General features: G+C 36.1%; 1 protein-coding gene across 15 annotated transcripts in view; it reads right to left on the bottom strand.

Annotated features, from left to right (window-relative positions):
- Piezo (piezo type mechanosensitive ion channel component) overlaps positions 1-20,084 on the bottom strand; it is a 76,022-nt gene that overhangs the window by 10,979 nt on the left and 44,959 nt on the right. For 7 of the 15 annotated variants that reach the window (XM_069498945.1, XM_069498976.1, XM_069498979.1 and 4 more), the window contains 16 exons: positions 18,383-18,498; positions 16,955-17,086; positions 15,093-15,210; positions 13,497-13,654; positions 12,705-12,784; positions 12,374-12,433; positions 11,142-11,288; positions 9,795-9,939; positions 9,348-9,464; positions 9,105-9,271; positions 8,401-8,565; positions 7,093-7,227; positions 6,670-6,756; positions 6,401-6,548; positions 5,708-5,922; positions 4,991-5,149 (listed from right to left, as the gene is read on the bottom strand). In XM_069498945.1, coding sequence (XP_069355046.1) covers positions 4,991-5,149; positions 5,708-5,922; positions 6,401-6,548; positions 6,670-6,756; positions 7,093-7,227; positions 8,401-8,565; positions 9,105-9,271; positions 9,348-9,464; positions 9,795-9,939; positions 11,142-11,288; positions 12,374-12,433; positions 12,705-12,784; positions 13,497-13,654; positions 15,093-15,210; positions 16,955-17,086; positions 18,383-18,498 — 2,149 coding nt within the window. Of the gene's footprint in view, positions 1-4,990; positions 5,150-5,707; positions 5,923-6,400; positions 6,549-6,669; positions 6,757-7,092; positions 7,228-8,400; positions 8,566-9,104; positions 9,272-9,347; positions 9,465-9,794; positions 9,940-11,141; positions 11,289-12,373; positions 12,434-12,704; positions 12,785-13,496; positions 13,655-15,092; positions 15,211-16,954; positions 17,087-18,382; positions 18,499-19,882; positions 19,928-20,084 lie in introns of all 15 variants that reach the window. The other 8 variants (XM_069498971.1, XM_069498973.1, XM_069498958.1 and 5 more) reach the window with 6 other exon arrangements.

Raw genomic sequence — 20,084 nt, 5'->3', positions numbered from 1 at the left:
CATGTAATAATACACCTCTGTGCGAAAGCCGTATTCTAATCCACGGCGTGGGAGGTCAGATTCAAGCGAAAGGCTCTGTTTATTTGACACTATCTGATCCAAGCGGTATACAATAGGCTACTTGACAATTTTTTTAAGTTGGTCTTAAATGGTTAATATTTGTCCTATTATATCAAAAAAATTAACACTATATTTTTTTGCGCCCTAAAAACCGTAAAACTTTAATTTAAAAAAATATTTTTCTTAGACAGGTGAAAACACTGTCGGCCATGTTTGGCCGATAGATTATCTGTGCTCTGACGTCATGCATTTGTAAACAACAGTATAACAGTAACAGTAAAGTATAACAGTACAGTGGGTTATACTGTTGTTTACAAATGCATGACGTCAGAGCACAGATAATCTATCGGCCAAACATGGCCGACAGTGTTTTCACCTGTCTAAGAAAAATATTTTTTTAAATTAAAGTTTTACGGTTTTTAGGGCGCAAAAAAATATAGTGTTAATTTTTTTGATATAATAGGACAAATATTAACCATTTAAGACCAACTTAAAAAAATTGTCAAGTAGCCTATTACCGCATGAGTTCTATGTATTCGATTCTTTACCGTGTACGGCTAATGGAATTTTAGGTTTAGATTTTCTTTCTTTATACGGAGCTCATATTGATTTAGAAAAATGCATTCTAACATTGAACTATAATGGAATAAAACATGTATTACCGTTGTTAAATAATATTAAAGTTGAGAAACCCGACTTTTTGACTATACCTGCTAGGTCTGAATCTACTCACTACATTAGTACTAGTATGACTGAAGAATGCGTAGTCTGCGCATCCGAATTAAAAGACGGAATTTTTATAGCGAACATGCTAGTAACACCTAAAGACGGGAATATACCAATACGAGTTTTGAATACTACCGAAACCGATTTTTATTTACAGGATATAAAGCCTATTGTACACAAGGCCAGTGATTATGATATTTGTTTGTTTGAAAATCCCTGTAGAGACTCAGATAGAGTGAAAGATTTATTCAAATTATTAAATTTAAATCACTTAAATTTGGAAGAACAAGCTAGCATTGAAAATATATGTGCAAAATATAACGACATATTTTACCTTGAAGGTGACCAATTTACCACTACTAAGCTTTATAAGCACTCTATTTCTTTAAAACCCAATACGACACCGGTGTATTCCAAGCCTTATAGACTTCCGCATTCGCAAAAGAATGAAATGGATAAACAAATCGATAAGATGCTTAAACAAGGCATAATAGAACCATGTAACAGTGAATGGTCTAGTCCTGTTCTATTAGTTCCGAAAAAATCTAACTCGAGTACGGAGAAAAAATGGAGATTAGTTATTGACTATAGAAAATTAAATAACTGTATTATTGATGACAAATTTCCCCTACCGAATATAACAGACATATTAGACTCATTATCAGGTTGTATATACTTTACCCACTTAGATTTGAATCAAGGTTTTTATAATGTTGAGCTGGATCCACCTAGTAGAAAATACACAGCTTTTAGTTCAGGCCAATATCAAATGACCAGAATGCCTATGGGCCTTAAAACAAGCCCAAGTTCGTTTTCACGAATGATGAATATGGCAATGGCCGGTTTGTCCTATGAAAAATGTCTCTGTTACTTCGATGATTTAATTATTTTTGGACGAAATTTGTCAGATCACAACAAAAATTTAATTGAAGTGTTTGAAAGAATACGTAACGTTAACTTAAAATTAAATCCAGCAAAATGTGATTTTCTCAAAAAGGAATTATTTTATTTGGGACACGTAGTGTCAGGCGATGGCATCGTACCCGACCCTCAAAAAATTAATGTCATAAAAAACTACCCCATCCCAAAAAATGCTGACGAGGTGAGACGATTCGTCGCATTAGCTAGTTATTATAGAAAGTTTATACCTAATTTTGCCGAAAAGGCTTACAACTTAAATCTTTTATGCAGAAAAAAGGTTCAATTTATATGGGATAGTAATTGCCAAAAATCTTTCGATATTTTAAAGGAATGTATGATAACACCACCAGTTCTACAGTACCCTAATTTTTCGAAAAGCAATCAGTTTGTTGTTCACACAGACGCATCAGGTTACGCGATAGGTGCAATTTTATCAAACTCGGATGGACGTCCAGTTGCTTACGCAAGTAGAAGTCTTAACAAAGCTGAACAGAATTACCCGACTATTGAAAAAGAGCTTTTAGCTGTGGTCTGGGCAGTAAAATATTTTAGACCTTACTTGTACGGTCGTACTTTTAAAATTCTTACCGACCACAAACCTTTAATTTATTTATTTAGCATGAAGGACCCTTCGAGTAGGTTGCTTAAATTTAGATTGACTTTGGAAGAGTATGATTATTTGATAGAGTATGTGAAAGGTAAAGACAATGTGGCTGCAGACGCATTATCTCGAGTGATTATGAGTTCTAAAGATTTGAAAGAGATGAGTGATAGTGTATGTGTGATGACGCGTGCACAAAGAAAACGGTTAGATACAAGTGCTTCTTCGGATGATATGATCTCTACCGACGATAGGTCTGATCAGCCAATAGTCGTAGATACTCATATTAAACCAAAGAATGCAGTTGAATTAAGGTTCATAGACGGGAAAATTTTAAAGAAAATACGTCAAGAAAATAAAATTAATTGTGAAAATAATATTTTTTCATATGATAGTAGTCAAATGACGATATATATAAACCCTGCTTCTCAATCGCAATTGACGCGAGCCGCATTTGTGAGAGAGCTAGGTGAATTTTGTGAACGAATAAATATAAAAGAAGTATATTTTATAAAAAATAATAACAATAATATATTTGTTAAGAAGTTAGTAGAGGAGATAAAAAATACATCTGAATGGAAAGGACCTCGTTTATGTATTTTAGAGGACGTTAATAGAGTAGATAATATAGATGACAGAAAAGTTATATTAAACGACTTTCATCTTTTGCCCACTAGTGGCCACGCGGGCATCAGACGAATGTTAAATAACATAAAGAAATATTATTTCTGGCCAGGACTGGAAAAAGACATAATTAATTTTGTGAAAAAATGTCCTAAGTGCCAAAAACAAAAATATACCACTACGGTGAAAGAACCTATGGTAATTACTTCAACAGCTCATTCAGCTTTTGAAAAAATATTTTTAGATATAGTTGGACCCTTAGATAGAGATTATAATAATTATACGTATATTCTAACGCTACAATGCGAATTAACAAAACCCTGCTTCTCAATCGCAATTGACGCGAGCCGCATTTGTGAGAGAGCTAGGTGAATTTTGTGAACGAATAAATATAAAAGAAGTATATTTTATAAAAAATAATAACAATAATATATTTGTTAAGAAGTTAGTAGAGGAGATAAAAAATACATCTGAATGGAAAGGACCTCGTTTATGTATTTTAGAGGACGTTAATAGAGTAGATAATATAGATGACAGAAAAGTTATATTAAACGACTTTCATCTTTTGCCCACTAGTGGCCACGCGGGCATCAGACGAATGTTAAATAACATAAAGAAATATTATTTCTGGCCAGGACTGGAAAAAGACATAATTAATTTTGTGAAAAAATGTCCTAAGTGCCAAAAACAAAAATATACCACTACGGTGAAAGAACCTATGGTAATTACTTCAACAGCTCATTCAGCTTTTGAAAAAATATTTTTAGATATAGTTGGACCCTTAGATAGAGATTATAATAATTATACGTATATTCTAACGCTACAATGCGAATTAACAAAATACGTATGCGCATTTCCACTCATTACAAAAACAGCCACAGAAGTAGCGCGTGTGTTTGTAAATAATTTTATCCTTGTTCATGGAACACCAGCGATTGTGGGAACAGATCGAGGATCTAAATTTTTATCGGAAACATTTAAAGAAGTTTGTAAATTACTCAGTATTTCTCAATTAAATTCAACGGCATACCACCATGCAAGTATAGGCGCTTTAGAGAACTCGCATAAGAGCTTAGGAAGTTTTCTAAGAATACAGACAGAAGGTAGACCAGATTTGTGGAGTACATGGCTTCCTTTATGGTGTTTTGCATATAACACAACTGTACATTCATCAACAAAATTTACACCTTTTGAATTAGTGTATGGGAAAAAATGTATCCTACCAAGCAACGAAGATAGAACCTCTATATAATCATGATAACTATCCTCAAGAGTTGAGATATCGCTTGCAAGTTTCCCAAACAGAAGCGCGTAATAATTTAATAAATAGTAAATTTAGACAAAAAACTAGATACGATAAATATGTTAATCCTATAAAATATAAGCCTAACGATTTAATTTTAATTAAAAATGAAACAGGCAATAAACTGTCAGATTTATATTTAGGACCATATAAGGTAATTGAAGACTTGTCACCCAATGTAAGAATAGAATATACTAATGGAAAAATAGAAATTATTCATAAGAACAGAACAAAACTATATTTTACTGATTAACTGTAATATGAACATTATATTTGTAAGAAAATATGAGAATATTGTAATTAGATGTAAGAAGTATATTGTTCTACTACGATTTCATTATTTGTACTTTTTATAATTTGTATTGTACCTACTTTGTGTTTAGCTATTAAGAAAAAAATTATGTAATAATAATTATTAATAATTTTTTTACCACCCCATGGGAGGTGTACAGTGTGACCTAACCATTTAAGTAATATCTATATAATAGCCCATAAGTACACATACATATTGTATCTGAATGCATTCATTTAATAAATCAGTCCAAAACCAACGCTCGGGTCGTACGCTCATTTCCAACACCTTGTCCCAACCTTAGAGAAGTACACAGACAAGTTTTCATGCCCAGACATATTGAAGAAGGTTGATAGATAAGCACAATAATGGCTAATGGAGTGGACACACGTCACCAAGACTGGCTTTCAGCAACTCGGTCGAGGCTTGTCCGTTCGCCTATCGGAATCGCTCTCAAACTCACCCTCTGAAGCAGATCATGTTGAGGAAGTGATAGGACTTGCAGAGGAAGTTGCCGATGATGCGGCGCGGATACCCGCAGCGGATCTGGTAGGCCGACAGCAGCAGGTAGACACACTTCACCATGTACCACATCGGCGGCGGCAGATACGTGTTAAACGTTCTGCAACATTCGAAGTAAACTTTTTTTTTGCCCTTGAATAAATCCTGTATTAACAAAACTCTACTCCTGAGTGAGCCTTAGCCTTGAACCTGAGACGCTCGGGATCGCCTTTCTTTTTCTTTCTCTTTTATCCACGCACATGCAAACTGAGCAACCAACTCCCTCGGCGGTGTTCCCACGAGATTTCAACACGGGGTTATTCAAGGAGCAGATCAACAAATTCCTGAAAAGCCGGCAACGCATTGGCACATTCTCGGTTGGTGCAAATATTCATGGGCGGCGGTAATCACTTAAAATCAGGTGAACCACCTGCTTATTTGCTTGCTATTTTTATATTAAAACTTTCCGAATCCCCTAAACTTTCATGTCCCTTTTTAAAACAATAGAACCAGTATAAATTTTCCACATGTTACAAATTACAATGTTCAAGATGATAGAAATATCTTATATGTTTGGTATTTTTTGCCCAAAAATGTTGAGTTAACGTTGATAACTTACCTACTTACCGAACTAATCTTAAAGATGATTTAATTTATTTTTGAGTTTATCTGTACGTACCTCTCAGTGATGAATGGAAGTACAAAGAACATCCAAATATGCACGCCGATGATTAACATGTATTGGAATAGGATCTTGCCGAGCATGAACTTGCGCAAGTACAGCGCGCGGTCGATCACTATTAGAACAAACTGCAGGATGAGCATAACCAGGAAAGGGATCGGTACTTTGTTCTCTTCTAAGTACGCTTGGACTCCTCCATCGCCTTGATGAGTCTAGATATTTCGAAAAAAAATATTGAAATGTGTGTCTTGTTGTCTTCAAAAATGCCACTATAATTAAGGAAACGTGGAAAAGGATAGTTTTGCGTCTGAATGTACGAGGTATAAAATTGAAATGAATCTACAGTGATCGCAAAACAAAACATCCATCCTGAAGTTACATAATGGCGGTCTGCGCTGGGACAATTATGGACAAGCCCCGATGAGATCTGTGTTTGTACACAGCGCAGTTATACTGTATACGCCGCCATTGTACTAGAAATGTGCTGTCCAAAACGAACAGTTAGTTGTTAATTCCTCGTTATTCAGGTTAAAAGACACGCTAATATAGTTTTGAATGTGCTAAACATTTAAGTATTTTTTGCATGAATTTTCTTACGCGATTTAGAAAATATCAATTGTTAATAATTATGTATTACGGAAAATAAAGTATGGTGTAAAATCGTTTTAATAAATTGAGGCTATTGCTTACTCCAAAGGCAGCGAAGCCAAATATGACGACAAGAAAGTTGAAGAAGTCACAAAGGAACATGTATGCATAAATATCCGCAGTGACGCGCGCTCCTGGTGCCAGCATTCGCTGGAAGAAGTCTTTGGTGGGTCGAAGGTAGCGCTTTATCCTGCAAAGAAAGTAGAAACCCATTCTATAATATTATAATTGCGATCGAAAATCTGGCCCATATGACCCAATTGACAAGAATTTATAAATCATTTTTTAATATTTTTGTCACAAATACTTACGAAAGTAATATAACTTGAGGATAGTGGGCGTATTTGTCTTCCATCGTAGTTGCTACTGCAATAATTGGTTCTTGATCATCATTAACCCTATAACAACAATAATAATTTAAAAAATAAATCACGTTTTCTAAAACATACGGCGGAATATTGAACCTGTTCACCGTACTGGAACCGTGAAACTGGCGGCGATCACAATGGATCGGAAACGGTCAAAGTAATACAGGCAATCCAATGACCTGCATAGCCCCAGAGAAGAAAGAAGAAGACGACGCGTTTTAAGACCGAAAAGCGCTAACATACAAGTCTTACCGGAACAAGAGACAACTGCAAAAAACTAAACTAGTATCCTGACATGAATTTATACTAGAGAAACAACGAGTTTGAAGCTACTGTTTAAATGTAATTAACACTATGTTTAGGTACTTGTAATGGTCGTCATCGGCAGCATGCGAAGGCCCGGCTTGCTCGTCTTGTTCATTGCGATCTTCGGGTACCTTCGTTTCTTCTCTTCTTATTTGGGGGACGTTTAATTCTGTATTTTGATCGCCGTCTAGTGGCCTGTCCAGAAACAAACTTGTGTGACTCATTATATATTTACCTATTATTAAAATTTTAGAAGTGTTATCCATTTAATTTATGAGAATAAGTATATTATGTGCATAGCAATCGCGCTCTTTTATTTGCAGGGTTTATGACATTGAATCTTTCAACCAAAATTGTACTAACTTTGGAAGAATTTAATGATTTGCTAAAAATCTAGACAATTTCACAACATATTTCTACAATTGAATGACAGCAACAAAACAATATTATTGTATGATATCTTATCTATTTCTTACGCGTGAAACTTAAAATTTACACGTTACACAATTTTAGTGAATAACTTTAGTGATTAATTTTAGTGATTGAGTAGATGACAATAATTCTACCGAAGTACAATTTCTACATAAATGTTTCAAAAATATGGATGGATTTATTAAAATTACTAATACGATGGGCAGGATAAAAGTAGGAGTACTAGGGGATTAAAAATATTGAGACATAGATAACCGTTCAATATTGCTTCGTTCAGGACCGCTTCTAGCTGTGCCATCAGAAGTAGGGCTATTGGCAGCAGTAGAACGAAGGTACCGACGAGACCACAAGTCTGACCGCACACTACTGTCTGCCCGCATACAACATATTTAGGTGAACGTGCATTAAAAGTAAAATGTTGTAAATTAGTATCTTTTAAGGTGTGTGCAACAGAGAGATATAATGAGATTAGATGACGTCGATATCGACGTTGCTACTGCTCAAATTTACTCTGCTCGACTGCTGGATATTTACTAATGGTTTTAAGGTTATTTCGTGGTTTAGCGACATATTTTAATGTAGATAACGGGTACATTACGATTAATTGCATTTTTTATTTGTCGATATTTCAACCCAATTGCACGGGTCGTGGTCACGACGGGACTGCGGTATCTACATTAAAATATGCTTGATATTTGTCAATTCGCTTCCTTTTATTTCCACTATCCAACATTTAAAATGCCTTGAATTGACCCAAATTCTGAATTTATTCATTTATTTGAACCCCCAAAAACCCCTCCCCCGTCAACCCCGACTACGGTTATGCCCATAGCTCAAATATTTAATGTTACAACCGTTAACTATGTCCAATTGTAAATTGGAAAAGAACAAGATTGGAAAGGTCAAAAAAATTCCATATATTTTACATTTACTCACGGCCTAGATTTTTCATGTAGTTCGAGGAACTTGCGACCCACTTCCGTCCCGCGACCAGCTACTAGTAGATGCGTGTCTTCAGAACTCAAGGGATATTCCATATCCTCGTGCAATTCCACTTCTGGGGTGGACTCCTTCCACAAACCCAGAGATTTTAGCATGAACCTAAAAACAGTATTAGCTTTGAAATCAACGATATAAACGCATTAAAAATTGTTTCTATTTCAAATATGGATGTTGAATTCATCTTAAAAGAAGGAAATTATTGTTTACCACATCACTTACCTCATTACCCGTATTATAAATGCGAAAGTGTGTTTGTTTGTTGGTTTATCCTACAATCACGTCACAACGGAGCAACGGATCAACGTGGTTTTATGTATGCGTAAAGACTCGGAGAGTGACATAGGCTACTTTTTATCCTGAAAAATCGAAGAGTTCCCACGGAATTTTTAAAACCATATACACGCGGACGAAGTCGCGGGCATCAGCTAGTACAAATATAATCCTAGATCATAGCATTATTGGAAGCGTCTTTACGGTTCTGGAGTTTAGTATGGCATAGGAGATAGGGGGTTTTAACTTACCTTTGATTATTTTATACTTTTTTTTCTTAAAATAAGTTCAAAAAACAGAGCCATTTGTTTCTACTTAAAGTTAACCAAAATTAAGTCATTATTGTAGTATCATAAATAATATGTTACCTGTGCAAAAATATAATAAGTAGAAGAAGCAAATCGTAGAGGGCATAATTGAACTTCCTTTCAATTCCTATTATCCTTGGCGCCGTGAATGGCATATTAGCCGGTATCGCCTTCTGGTTCCACGGCAGAATTTCAAATTGGAACATACTTTTTATCAGAACAATAACCTACAATCAAATCTCAAGTTATTATCAAATATCTTAAACTGTCAAGCGCTTTTTAAGAGTTTTTTTTAATCCATACCTCGGTGTACGCAATTAGTGTTACCCAGAACGTTTTGGTCGGACGTGGTATTGTCAAAGTTCCCCACAGAAATACCATAAGTGGTAACGGAATTGAAAGGATCGTGGCCGACTGAATCTAAAAAAAGAATTAAAGTGAAGATGCTGTATCTACCATCTTTAGGGATTAAAGCACATATTATAATTTCAGCGCAGCGGCAATCGGCGATTTGATAGCCTTTTGGAAGGTAGAAGCTACGACTGTACGTTTCAATCTGGTCAAATTAAAACGCCAGCCGCAGACGCTTACGCAGGACATTTTGGTCCCATGCTCAAACACAACAAGTCGAAGCGCAATACACCTTCGATACAATCGCAAAATCGTCATCCTCCGATGCTTAAAGTATTGTGTGCTGTGGCCTTATATGATTTAGTGAACTAGGTTTTACATAGTTTTTATAATGCTTACCTGGTTTATAAATACCATAATGTAGCAGACAATGTCTGTATGTGCCAGCACTGCAAACCACAATGCGTAAGCGAGGTGCACAAGCGGCGATTTTTGCTGTTTAAACATTGAGTCGTCTTGTTCTTCCAGCATTGTTACATCCTTGCTGTAAATTATAATTCATGCTCTTTATCGAATGGTTTGTCGCATTATAAAATAATAGTAAATATGTACAACGACGTTATAATCTAAAACAAACGTTTAAAACCAGAGAAAAAGTTCACAATATATAATTATAATATGCAGTGGTTAAAATACTTAATTATTACAATTTGTGCGCAATTGAAAATTATATAAAAGTACAGAAGTTTGATAGAAAGGTAGAATAATATTTAAAACATTCCTGATAGAAAATTTCATTCCACGATACTTACGTAAACTCCCAACTAACTATATTTATAAGTGCTATTTTATAAGTCAAAACGTTTAGGAAGAAAATCTATTTCTAAAAGTTGAATAGCAAAGCCCATAAGAAAGCGACGACAAAAATTACGATTAGAGCTTGTACTGAATAAATTTTAGGGTAATTTACCATAATGACCATATTAATTTCATGAAAGTTTAGTCATGATAGAGTTGAAACTCATAAGGTAGAGTGAATGAATAAATCAAAGTAATCTCAAGATACACAAGGAACAACAAGCTTATTTTGCTATAATCCACTAAACCAGATAAATCTGTGTCACTGATTGTTTAACGGATTATAGCAAAATAATCTTGATGCATGATGGATGGCCGTTGAAGCGGAAACATCCGAGAATGGAGACCGCGTACTAGTAAGCGTGACTTGACTTTTGGACACGATGGATTGACGATATAGGCCGGCCTTATATATCATCAGAAATTACCTGTTAGAAAACGGTCTCTCTCACTCACTCTGCGAACATCGACCGCGTACGTCCAATCAGGCAACACACTGACAATCTGCGGCGTATCTTTGGGGTCTAGTACAAAATGTATGAGAAAAAGTGCCTTTCGGCGCGCATCCTAATTTTTTGTGATAGAAAGGTTATGTGATATTATCAGATGTACATCTGATAATATGCGGCCAGCCTTAAAGAGGGTGGCGGGAAGCGGCTGGATTAGGAAAGTTGAGGATAAGGTGTGATGACGCTCACGGCGTAATATGTATGTCTCTAGCGGATTTCAACAGACATGACGAATCGTATTGTTCCTTGTGTATTATGGACATTGAGATTTTTGATGAGAGATTAAGATACACTTGATTCTATCTTATTTTAAATCTCAAGAACGTAAAGATAAAGTTCAGAAACAGTAGATGCTCTAAACGCATGCTCAGCACTAAACCTTTCGCTGGTTTGCAAGCTAAAGGCGCTCTCGTGTTCCGAGGTGTCGTCAGACAGCGCGGGCGAGGAGGAGCGCGAGTCCAGACCGCGCTCCATACTCGCCGCCAAGATACGGATCTCCGGCACGCTAATCTCACTTAGCTTACGGCTGGAAAAACCCCCGGATCTCATGAATTTTGAATCCCAAAGCCGAAAATAAGTAATTAGAATGCAAGATGTCCCATATTAAATCCACTGTAAAACCAAAATTGATGTTGGAAGGCTTAAATAACTGAACTTTCAGCTAAATAAATCGACATCGTCGTTTTGCATAAATTTTGAACCCAAACCAAAACCCGTGAAATTAAACACCCAACACCATGGCCGATCATTAAACTGAATAAGTCGGCTAAATAATCAGACGTCGATTTGGATAAAGAACTAAAACCAGAACCCGAAATGCTTAATTTTACTATTTTAAACAGTTAACAGCGTAAGGGCGGTTTCACGTCTAACTTCTTGGGTATGGTAACTTCTTAGTATAGGAGTTACTTAGCTTCAAATTCAAATTAAAATGGATGTATTAGACTTTCAATTCATTTTAAATAGGTGTGCAGACCCAACTGTAATGTTTACTGTCAAAAATTGCCCCGACATTTTGTCTACTGTCTACAACTCTACAAGTCCAATATTTTGTTAATTTAGCTTCGCTAGTGAGAGCCTCTAATGAGTTGTGCATATGGACACTATCTACGCATTTTAGACCTCTAAACTAATGAGATATTCTTATTTCTAAAACAGTTGTTAAATGATGCTGCGATCTACAAATTTATACTTGTATCAGGTACTATCTTCTACAGTTCTAAGATTAATGTTTTCTACTCTAAGAGAGTTGATATAATAGCAAGCGCTCCGGACCATGCTGTGAAGACAAAGTATTTGGGGAATGAAACGGGCGCGCAGCGGACGCTTGCTGTATTTCGTTGAGCGCCGTATATTTTGTCTTCAGAGAATTATGTTCCTGCGCCCGGAGCGCTTGCTATATCAAGTCCCTAAGGCTAAGATCTGTAGAGCATCGAGGGATTCACATAATTTATGTCAGAGATATGAATATGTATGTCTCTTTTTAACTCTAAGTAAAGTCTGAGCAAATTCAAAGTATGCTTTACAGATTTCAGCTTAAGACTAGTCTACTCACTAATTAGTTTAGTAAATAAAGCAAGTTTTCAAGTTGCTGTAATGGTCAATACCTACCCCATATCTACAGGCGGCGCCAGTAGGTTGATGTTAGATTGCTCCGCATGTTCCATTTCCCTATTAGTAGAAGCGGCATGCAAAAATAAAAGTACCAGTGACTAACAGCTTACAAACTAAATTATTTTCAAAAATCTACTTTCAACAATTTAAAATAATACTTTAGTAAAATTAATTATAAAGACTGTTCTATCTACTCGTAAATGTTAGTAAAACAAAGCGTATATTACGCTACCACAACCAAGGCGTATTTGAAAGTTTATCTAAGCTTAACTACCGCTATTACAGTTTTTAGAAAAATAAGATTTAAAAATCCAAGAAAACTACTCACTGATGCAATAATGTCTCAGGCAATGGTTCCCAAATCATTTGAGAGCCTTCCCTTAAACCAATGCCAAAACCTTCTTTTTCCTGTGGAAATTAAACAATGTAGTGTTGATTTAAAAAAATTTACGTACTTAAATGTGTGGCGGTCTCCACATACAGACATTAGATGACGCCACTCGAACTTATAAAGGATTCTACAGCCTCATTTGCTGTGGTGTTTTCAGGACAAACTGAATCCTGTCGGGGTACGAACCTTGAGGCCAAATCTCGTTGCCCAAGCGTGTCTTGGGCTTATCAGTCCAAGATATTCAGCTCTTTTCAAAATGGGCTGAGGCCGCGCCTGTTCGACATGACTTTGAAGCAACTGGATCACACGTGTAACGAGTAATTTACAGCGCACAAACTAGATGTCGCCTTAGAGGTTTCAATCTCTCGCCATGTATCCTTGATCGCGCTAACGAAGTTATGTGAGATCTCAACGGAGCTCTATATAATGTTAAAAAAGTTAGAAGATGCAATGGTAAGACAGATGGGGTCTCCGTACATAGCAACAGTATGGAGGAAGATCTTATCGTTTAGTTTTAGAGTGCTATCTTTTAAGAAAAAAATCAGTTACATAGCAATTTCGGAATACACTTCTGCAATACATACCATACGTTGCTGCAATACATAACAATTTTGTTGCTTTTATCAAAATGGTTTTGAATCCGTATAACTTTGAACGGACTTCTACTGTCTGACGTATAACGTTATTACTTACAAACGAGTCGTATTTTGTGAAGGTAATTAAACCTACCTTTAATCTCTTCTTCTCTAGCGAGAGTGAGCGAGACACGTATCTGTAGTCCCGCGAATATTTCATGAGATGTCGCGTCAGGGATACCAGAATGCTTGATATGAATGCGCCCGCAGTATCCAAGAAACCTTTCACTTTATCAATGAATGTCTCTTCTTCTGTGTAAATAAAATACATATTTCTTTTACAACTGTGAATACCTGATTGTATTATTATACTAGGACATTATGTGTGTAGTGTGCACAAAAGAAGTAGCCCAATCTGAAACTAGCAATTTGAACATGGCAGTTTGCGCAGGTCATAGATCAGATGTGCTCCTCGATTGTGTAAGAATAAAACCGGCCAAGTGCGATTTTTTTTGTGATGTAACCACAAATTCACGGATTTCAGATTTTTCCCCGAATGTCTGCTATAACATATAGGCGCGGGGGAAAGACGATTGGACTTTGGTACAAAACAAGAAGCGCCTAAGAAATCGTTTCGTAGGTAAAAAGGGAACGGCGGTCGGTCAGCCAGACTGTAGATTTAAAGCGGCCATCATAAAGATACCGTTTTATATTTATAATGTGGATATGAATGCGCCTATGGAAGACATTCAGAGTTACATTGAAAAGAAAACTGGTATATCGGTTAACTTAGAAAGCGTAAATATGAAACAGAAAAAAGGTTATGCCGCATATAAGTTCTATATTCCTAAGGATAAGTTAAGTGTTTTCATGGACGAGAGCATGTGGCCTAATGGAATTTTATATCGCAAGTTTGTCATATTTAATAGGAAAACCGAGATGTGTGGGAATCTACAAGAAAGTAATCTACAGAGGAGTAATTTGCAAGCAAGTATTTTACCTACGAATAGTTGAAGATAAATATCATAAGCTGTACGTACTAACATAGTTCTTAAGTTTTTAAATATTGTGTACTTATTTACTAACACCACATGGGCCACGGCCTGAAATAAAGAAATTTATTATTATTATAAGACCTACCTATCTGCCAAATTTCATGATTCTAGGTCAACGAGAAATACCCTGTAGGTTTCTTGACAGACCGACAGACAGACAAACAGACAACAAAATGATCCTATAAGGGTTCCGTTTTTCGTTTTGAGGTATCAGGTACGGAACCCTAAAAAGCAGTCATCGTTATCGTAATCGACAGCAAATTTTGCCCTTTGATTGATTTATTCGTTGTTTACATTTTTTCACAGCCAATCAAGGGCAGAATTTGCTACGGATTACGATAACGATGAATATATTTTTCTTACACAACTGGGGTGGCTGTTTTGTACAATCTACAGTCATGTTATGGCTCGTGTTCAGATTGGACTACTTTCTATGCACACCTTAGGTATATCGCCAGATTAATTCTGTCTACCGTTATCATCATTGTAAAGTGGTAATTTGACGATATAAAGTAAGATTGCATCAACTTAGAAAACACATCTTCCCATTTATTTGAATTGAAAATCCTTAGTAACATCAGATCAGTCTTAACTGAAGATGTATTTTTTTCTATAATAACATAGGAGGGTGAGGGTTCATAAAAAGATGGAGATTGTTTTTTTTTTATATTTTTGAAATAAAATTTCTAAATTACCTGGAGGTGGCGCAAATTCGTCAACATCAGAAGCGGCGCCGGGTTGATCTGGCTCCTCTATCCTAATATCCACATCTGCAGGGCGAACGCTATCTGCTCTGGGTGATATTGCGGTCATCTAAATATTAAGATGGCATATTATGTCAAATTCTATTAAACCAATCCATACCTTTTTAGGCAGAAGATTTTCTTTTAAAACCTTTGCAACGAAATAGGTGTAGACATAGACAAGCAAACATTTTGGCTTAATGAAAAGTGTAGGTACCAGCAAAGTTTTAAAAAATGTGTGTTTTGTGCCACTCAAAATATTAAAAGCCCCCATGATCTTATTAAAAATAAGTTTACACGATTGACAAAATATTATAAAAGTTTTATTTATTGAACATTATGTCTATGTGCCATTAACAATATAAAATTTTCAATACCTACATAATAAAATGGTATACCAAACACCAAACTATTATTAAAATAATTAAACATAAATTTCAGTCCATAAAGCATACAAACAAACCAATACATACAACATGCAACATAAATAACCATTACCAGTTTCCATAACCAAAATATAAGACATAACCTAATTTTATTTTTTCAAATCTATCATCGCTATAAATTCATAAAATTTCTGTAGGAGCTATGAAACAATAAATGTATTTCACGGGTAGCAAAACAAGGAACTACATGAACCTATTTCGAGGTTAAAAAACAGACTTTCGCGGTTACAGTTTTACTAACCAATTCCAAAATTTTACATTCAAATGGATTTATTTATCCATTGTCAATAAAACATTTTTATGACCGCATCTGTTTGTCGAACGCTTGCTGATCTAAAAAAATTAGCTGACGACATAAACTGGCGAAATAATAAATTACTACAAGGACTAAGCTGAAATTTCCTGTAAATCTAAACTTATTATTATTTTTGGGTGACCAGTCAATCGTCAATCGTTTATTCAGATTTGACTACTTGCTTCAGCTTCGTTTGGATAAAATTTCTGACAAAGTTCCCAAGTAGGAGTCTACATTCATTGTAGAGAGAACATTTACATGCAAATCTCAAGTTTGTAGACCCACAGCGGCTTAAACTGTCAGTTAGTTTCTCCTTTTTATACTTGGTCATATTTTCTGAAAAACATTCCTATCTATCTACAATCAAGTCAAAAAATATATAGTTTTTTCATATTTGAATTTGGAATTAATTGTGGGTTGGAGCGTTTTTCAGAAAGTACGTCCATTTATAGTTGATACAAAATGATTGATTGTATCCTCATTCCTCACACATTAGAGAAATAAATAAATGAATGTTATATTATATTTGTGCTATGCAATCCTTTTCCCTAAAGTAGGAAAGCTTGTATTTCATGGTCTAGTACCAATTTTGGGAATCCAGTCTTTGTTCCAGTATTTAAAACGTAAAATTGCATCCTGTAGAAAATGTACAAGAGCTCAAAAATTATTTTGGTAACCGTCTTAAATAATGCAAAAGAAAATTGAAATACCTAACTTGTTATTCCAGAGGTATTTACAGTACTACCTTCCACTTTAATGAGTTACGCCGATGTACTTGCGCGGAAATCTTATTTTTAAATGGCGCGAAAATATCTCAGCCAATCATAGCGGCGTCCGTTCGCAATTGGCTAAGCTACCTACGCGCCATGTTTGCACGCGTTTCAATTCGCGTGAATTATGAGCGAGACAGCACGAGTCTCCGATGTTCTTGTGTTTGAAATCTTAACGTCAAGCAATAAGGTCTGTATTTCATTGGTGTACATTCGGTTTTAATCGGCGTTAGGTTGCGCTTGTCTGGGCAAACGAATTTTTCCGGTGCAACTTACAAAAGTGGTAGTACTGTACTACATTACCTGATGGGGGTAGGAGTAGGGGTAAGTAACGGACGAGGCACGCGTGGGATGGTGCGAGCGCACGGCGGGCGCGGACGCGCGACGCAGCGACACGGCGCGCCGCAGGTCCGTCTTGATAGCAGTCGACACCAGCTGCCACATACCACCACTATGCGTACACTACGTTTCTCGATACAATGCCTTATTGTTTTTCTATACCTTGTTAATAGACAATCCATGAAAATTTGTAATATCTAACAGTATCACATCTTTTGGCTTGGCTGAGTTTCTAGCCGGTTCTTCTCTTTTGCTTTCTGGTGGTTAGTGTCATGATAGATAGTATGCATTTGAACTCCAGCCGACTGCAAAATGGCAGCTGGGACGCAGTTTTATTTGCAGTTGACACAACTGGATCGCAAATACCGATTCTGAATCTTGACAATGTCCAATTTTATGTTGATCAACATGCGATAAGTATTATTATCATAGTAGAACAATATGAAAAAAATATTTTTTGTATAATATAGCAAGGGAAAAATTTCAAGAATTATGTATCAGTAATTTGTAAACGTTGTGTAGGTTTGCAACAGGATCAATAATAATAATTGAAGGATTGAAAGAGAGAATTGATGTGAATTTATGTTGTAGTTTTAGAAATGTTTGGGAAATGTCCCTGTATCTTTGAGTAAGACTTGTGTATCGAGAAGCAAAATGTACTCGTTGGTGGCTGTGCAATTTTATTGCAAAGCTCTTTTTGTTAGTCACCATAAGCTATCCCACATATACAAATAACAACACGTCTGGACAGCATTCAATTAATAATATTAATTATACAACAAAACAAACTAACAGTTCATAATTTGGGTATTGACTAAGACAAGCATGCTGACATTTCCAAATCCAAAAATGCTTTACGATAACATAGCTCCCATACCGATATACTCGTACTTAACCCATTGCCCTCCTACCTTTATAATTCTCGTCACGAAAGTTGAATCATGCCCTAATTATTGCGTGTGGAGTAGTATAGTAGTCGATTTAGGCGCAACGCATACCTACAGAGCGGAGTACAGCCGAGGCGTAGCGTCTTCTTTGGCAACAACACAAACTCAGCTTCATTTTTTTCGGCATGCTCCTACATGTTTTGTCTTTATTATTCCAATATCAACCGCATATCAAAGTACATTACGTTTAGTTAAAGTTGTTATCAAAAACACTGCGTCTCTACCGCACTCTGTAGGTATGCGTTGCATCTTACGGTGCCACCCAAGGGGCGACACACCCCATATATTACCGCCCCAACCCTCGCAGTGTAATGGACCACTTATTCAAGTTTCATGACAAGTCAATCCATAAATACCCATGCCTTCAAAAAAAAACTAACACCATTTAAATTCCAGAGATAACTAATTTCATAACGATTATAAAATCGTTTCTGAAATACCTTACCTTTCCAAAGCCCATCGTTTTCGGCGCATCTTCGTCTGAACTTGATTCGTCATCTTTCAAATGAAGATCGGTGTCATCAAACTCATCGAACATGTAGTAGTCTCCAGAACGCACCGCTGTATAGAGAAAATATCGATAAAAGGAAATGTTTAAAACAAAGTATAACGCGTAAAATTTAACTCCTCACGCGCCATTTTAATTTTTTGTGTAAAATTTATATCAAAATAACTATTTTAGTCCTTATTTTAAAGGTGAATCGTACTTTCGAAATGAGTTTTAAAATAGCGCGTGAAAAATCATTTTTTACGGACTACACAGTTCTAGTAAATCTTTATGACTGCTCTGAACCACGCGGCCAGTTCAACCGACCAATAAACGAGCTTGAATCGGCCAAATGGTAAACGTGCGTGCAAGGTAGCTACGTCCCGCAGACACCTGAAAGAGTTCTTCGGCTATGTTCAGAGCGTTCATACAGTTTGCTTAGGGCTATAATATGCATGGCACACCAACAGAGAGCATCATGCATTTATACGCCATTTTTTAATTTGTAAATCTTTGTTTATTACTATTTAATTGAAGGGCCAAATAAATAGGAAAGCGGTAAAGCCACAATATTGTTTTGTTGTCTTTTTAAATTTTTCTTCATTGGTTTTGTTTTAAATAATAAGCACCAAAATTTAGAAAGCGCTTCATTAACATAAACTGCCGCTTATTAAAAAACTCATGCAAATAATAGGTATACCAAAATAAATTACTAGGGACTTGCTTTAAAAACAAAACATATTCTTCTGATAGGAAAAGTTGTATTGTGAATTTATTTGTAAATAATAAAATGTTTGTAGAAGTGTAGTTTTGCAAATATTATAGCCACAGGCGGATCAAATGTCGAGACTCAAGAGCGCTCTAGGCAAGCACCTCATTGGCGCCCCCTAACAGCCATATTAAAAAAATTACTAATTTCAAAAGAACGAGGAATCGTCTCGTTGCATAGCTGGTTGTTGGTGATTACACTATTTATGTAAACGAGTGAAGAATGTTACGTCATGACACTTTGCTATATTAAAGAAGAGGCAGTTTCGATCACTCCAGGATAATATTACTTAGTAGGGATCATTCGGTAGGCTGTAATAGAACTCTACATGATCGCGCGCGCACCTTTGTAACCTCGCGCCCCTAGGCACGTGCCTAGTTTGCCTTAGGGATAATCTGCCTCTGATTATAGCGTACAGAACATGACAACAAAAACACAATGGTTCGCAAGCAAACATTCAGGAAAAGATCATGCAGAAACAACACAAATCGAGCACGTGAAAAGGCGCATTCTGTCTTAAATTTACAATTTACAAGTTTTTAGAGGCTCCTAACTAAATATTCAGAATGCTGAAATGTGATATAAGACAGTCCCCGCCATTCGATTGCCTAAATACGATAACCAAGAAGCTGCGAATGGGTTAGTAATAGAAACACAAGGTCAGGCCGGCGAAAATTACTCAACGTTACCCTTCTGATGGCTCGAGGGCGGCTTATACGGCGGTCTCGCGCGTGCTACAAAGAAAGGCAAAACTCAACACCATTCTCACACCAAGGGAAGCGATTGACTTTCAACGACTCAACAGTCAACACAAGGAATATAGTCATACTGTTAGCATTGGAGTCACCCGGACGAGGACAAAAGTTAATGACGGAAACGTACAAAGTCATT

This window comes from Maniola hyperantus, chromosome 1, assembly GCF_902806685.2.
Source record: "Maniola hyperantus chromosome 1, iAphHyp1.2, whole genome shotgun sequence".
Taxonomy (NCBI): Eukaryota; Metazoa; Arthropoda; class Insecta; order Lepidoptera; family Nymphalidae; genus Maniola; species Maniola hyperantus.
The sequence above is the reverse complement of the archived record's forward strand: the minus strand, read 5'-3'. Positions and strand labels throughout refer to the sequence as shown.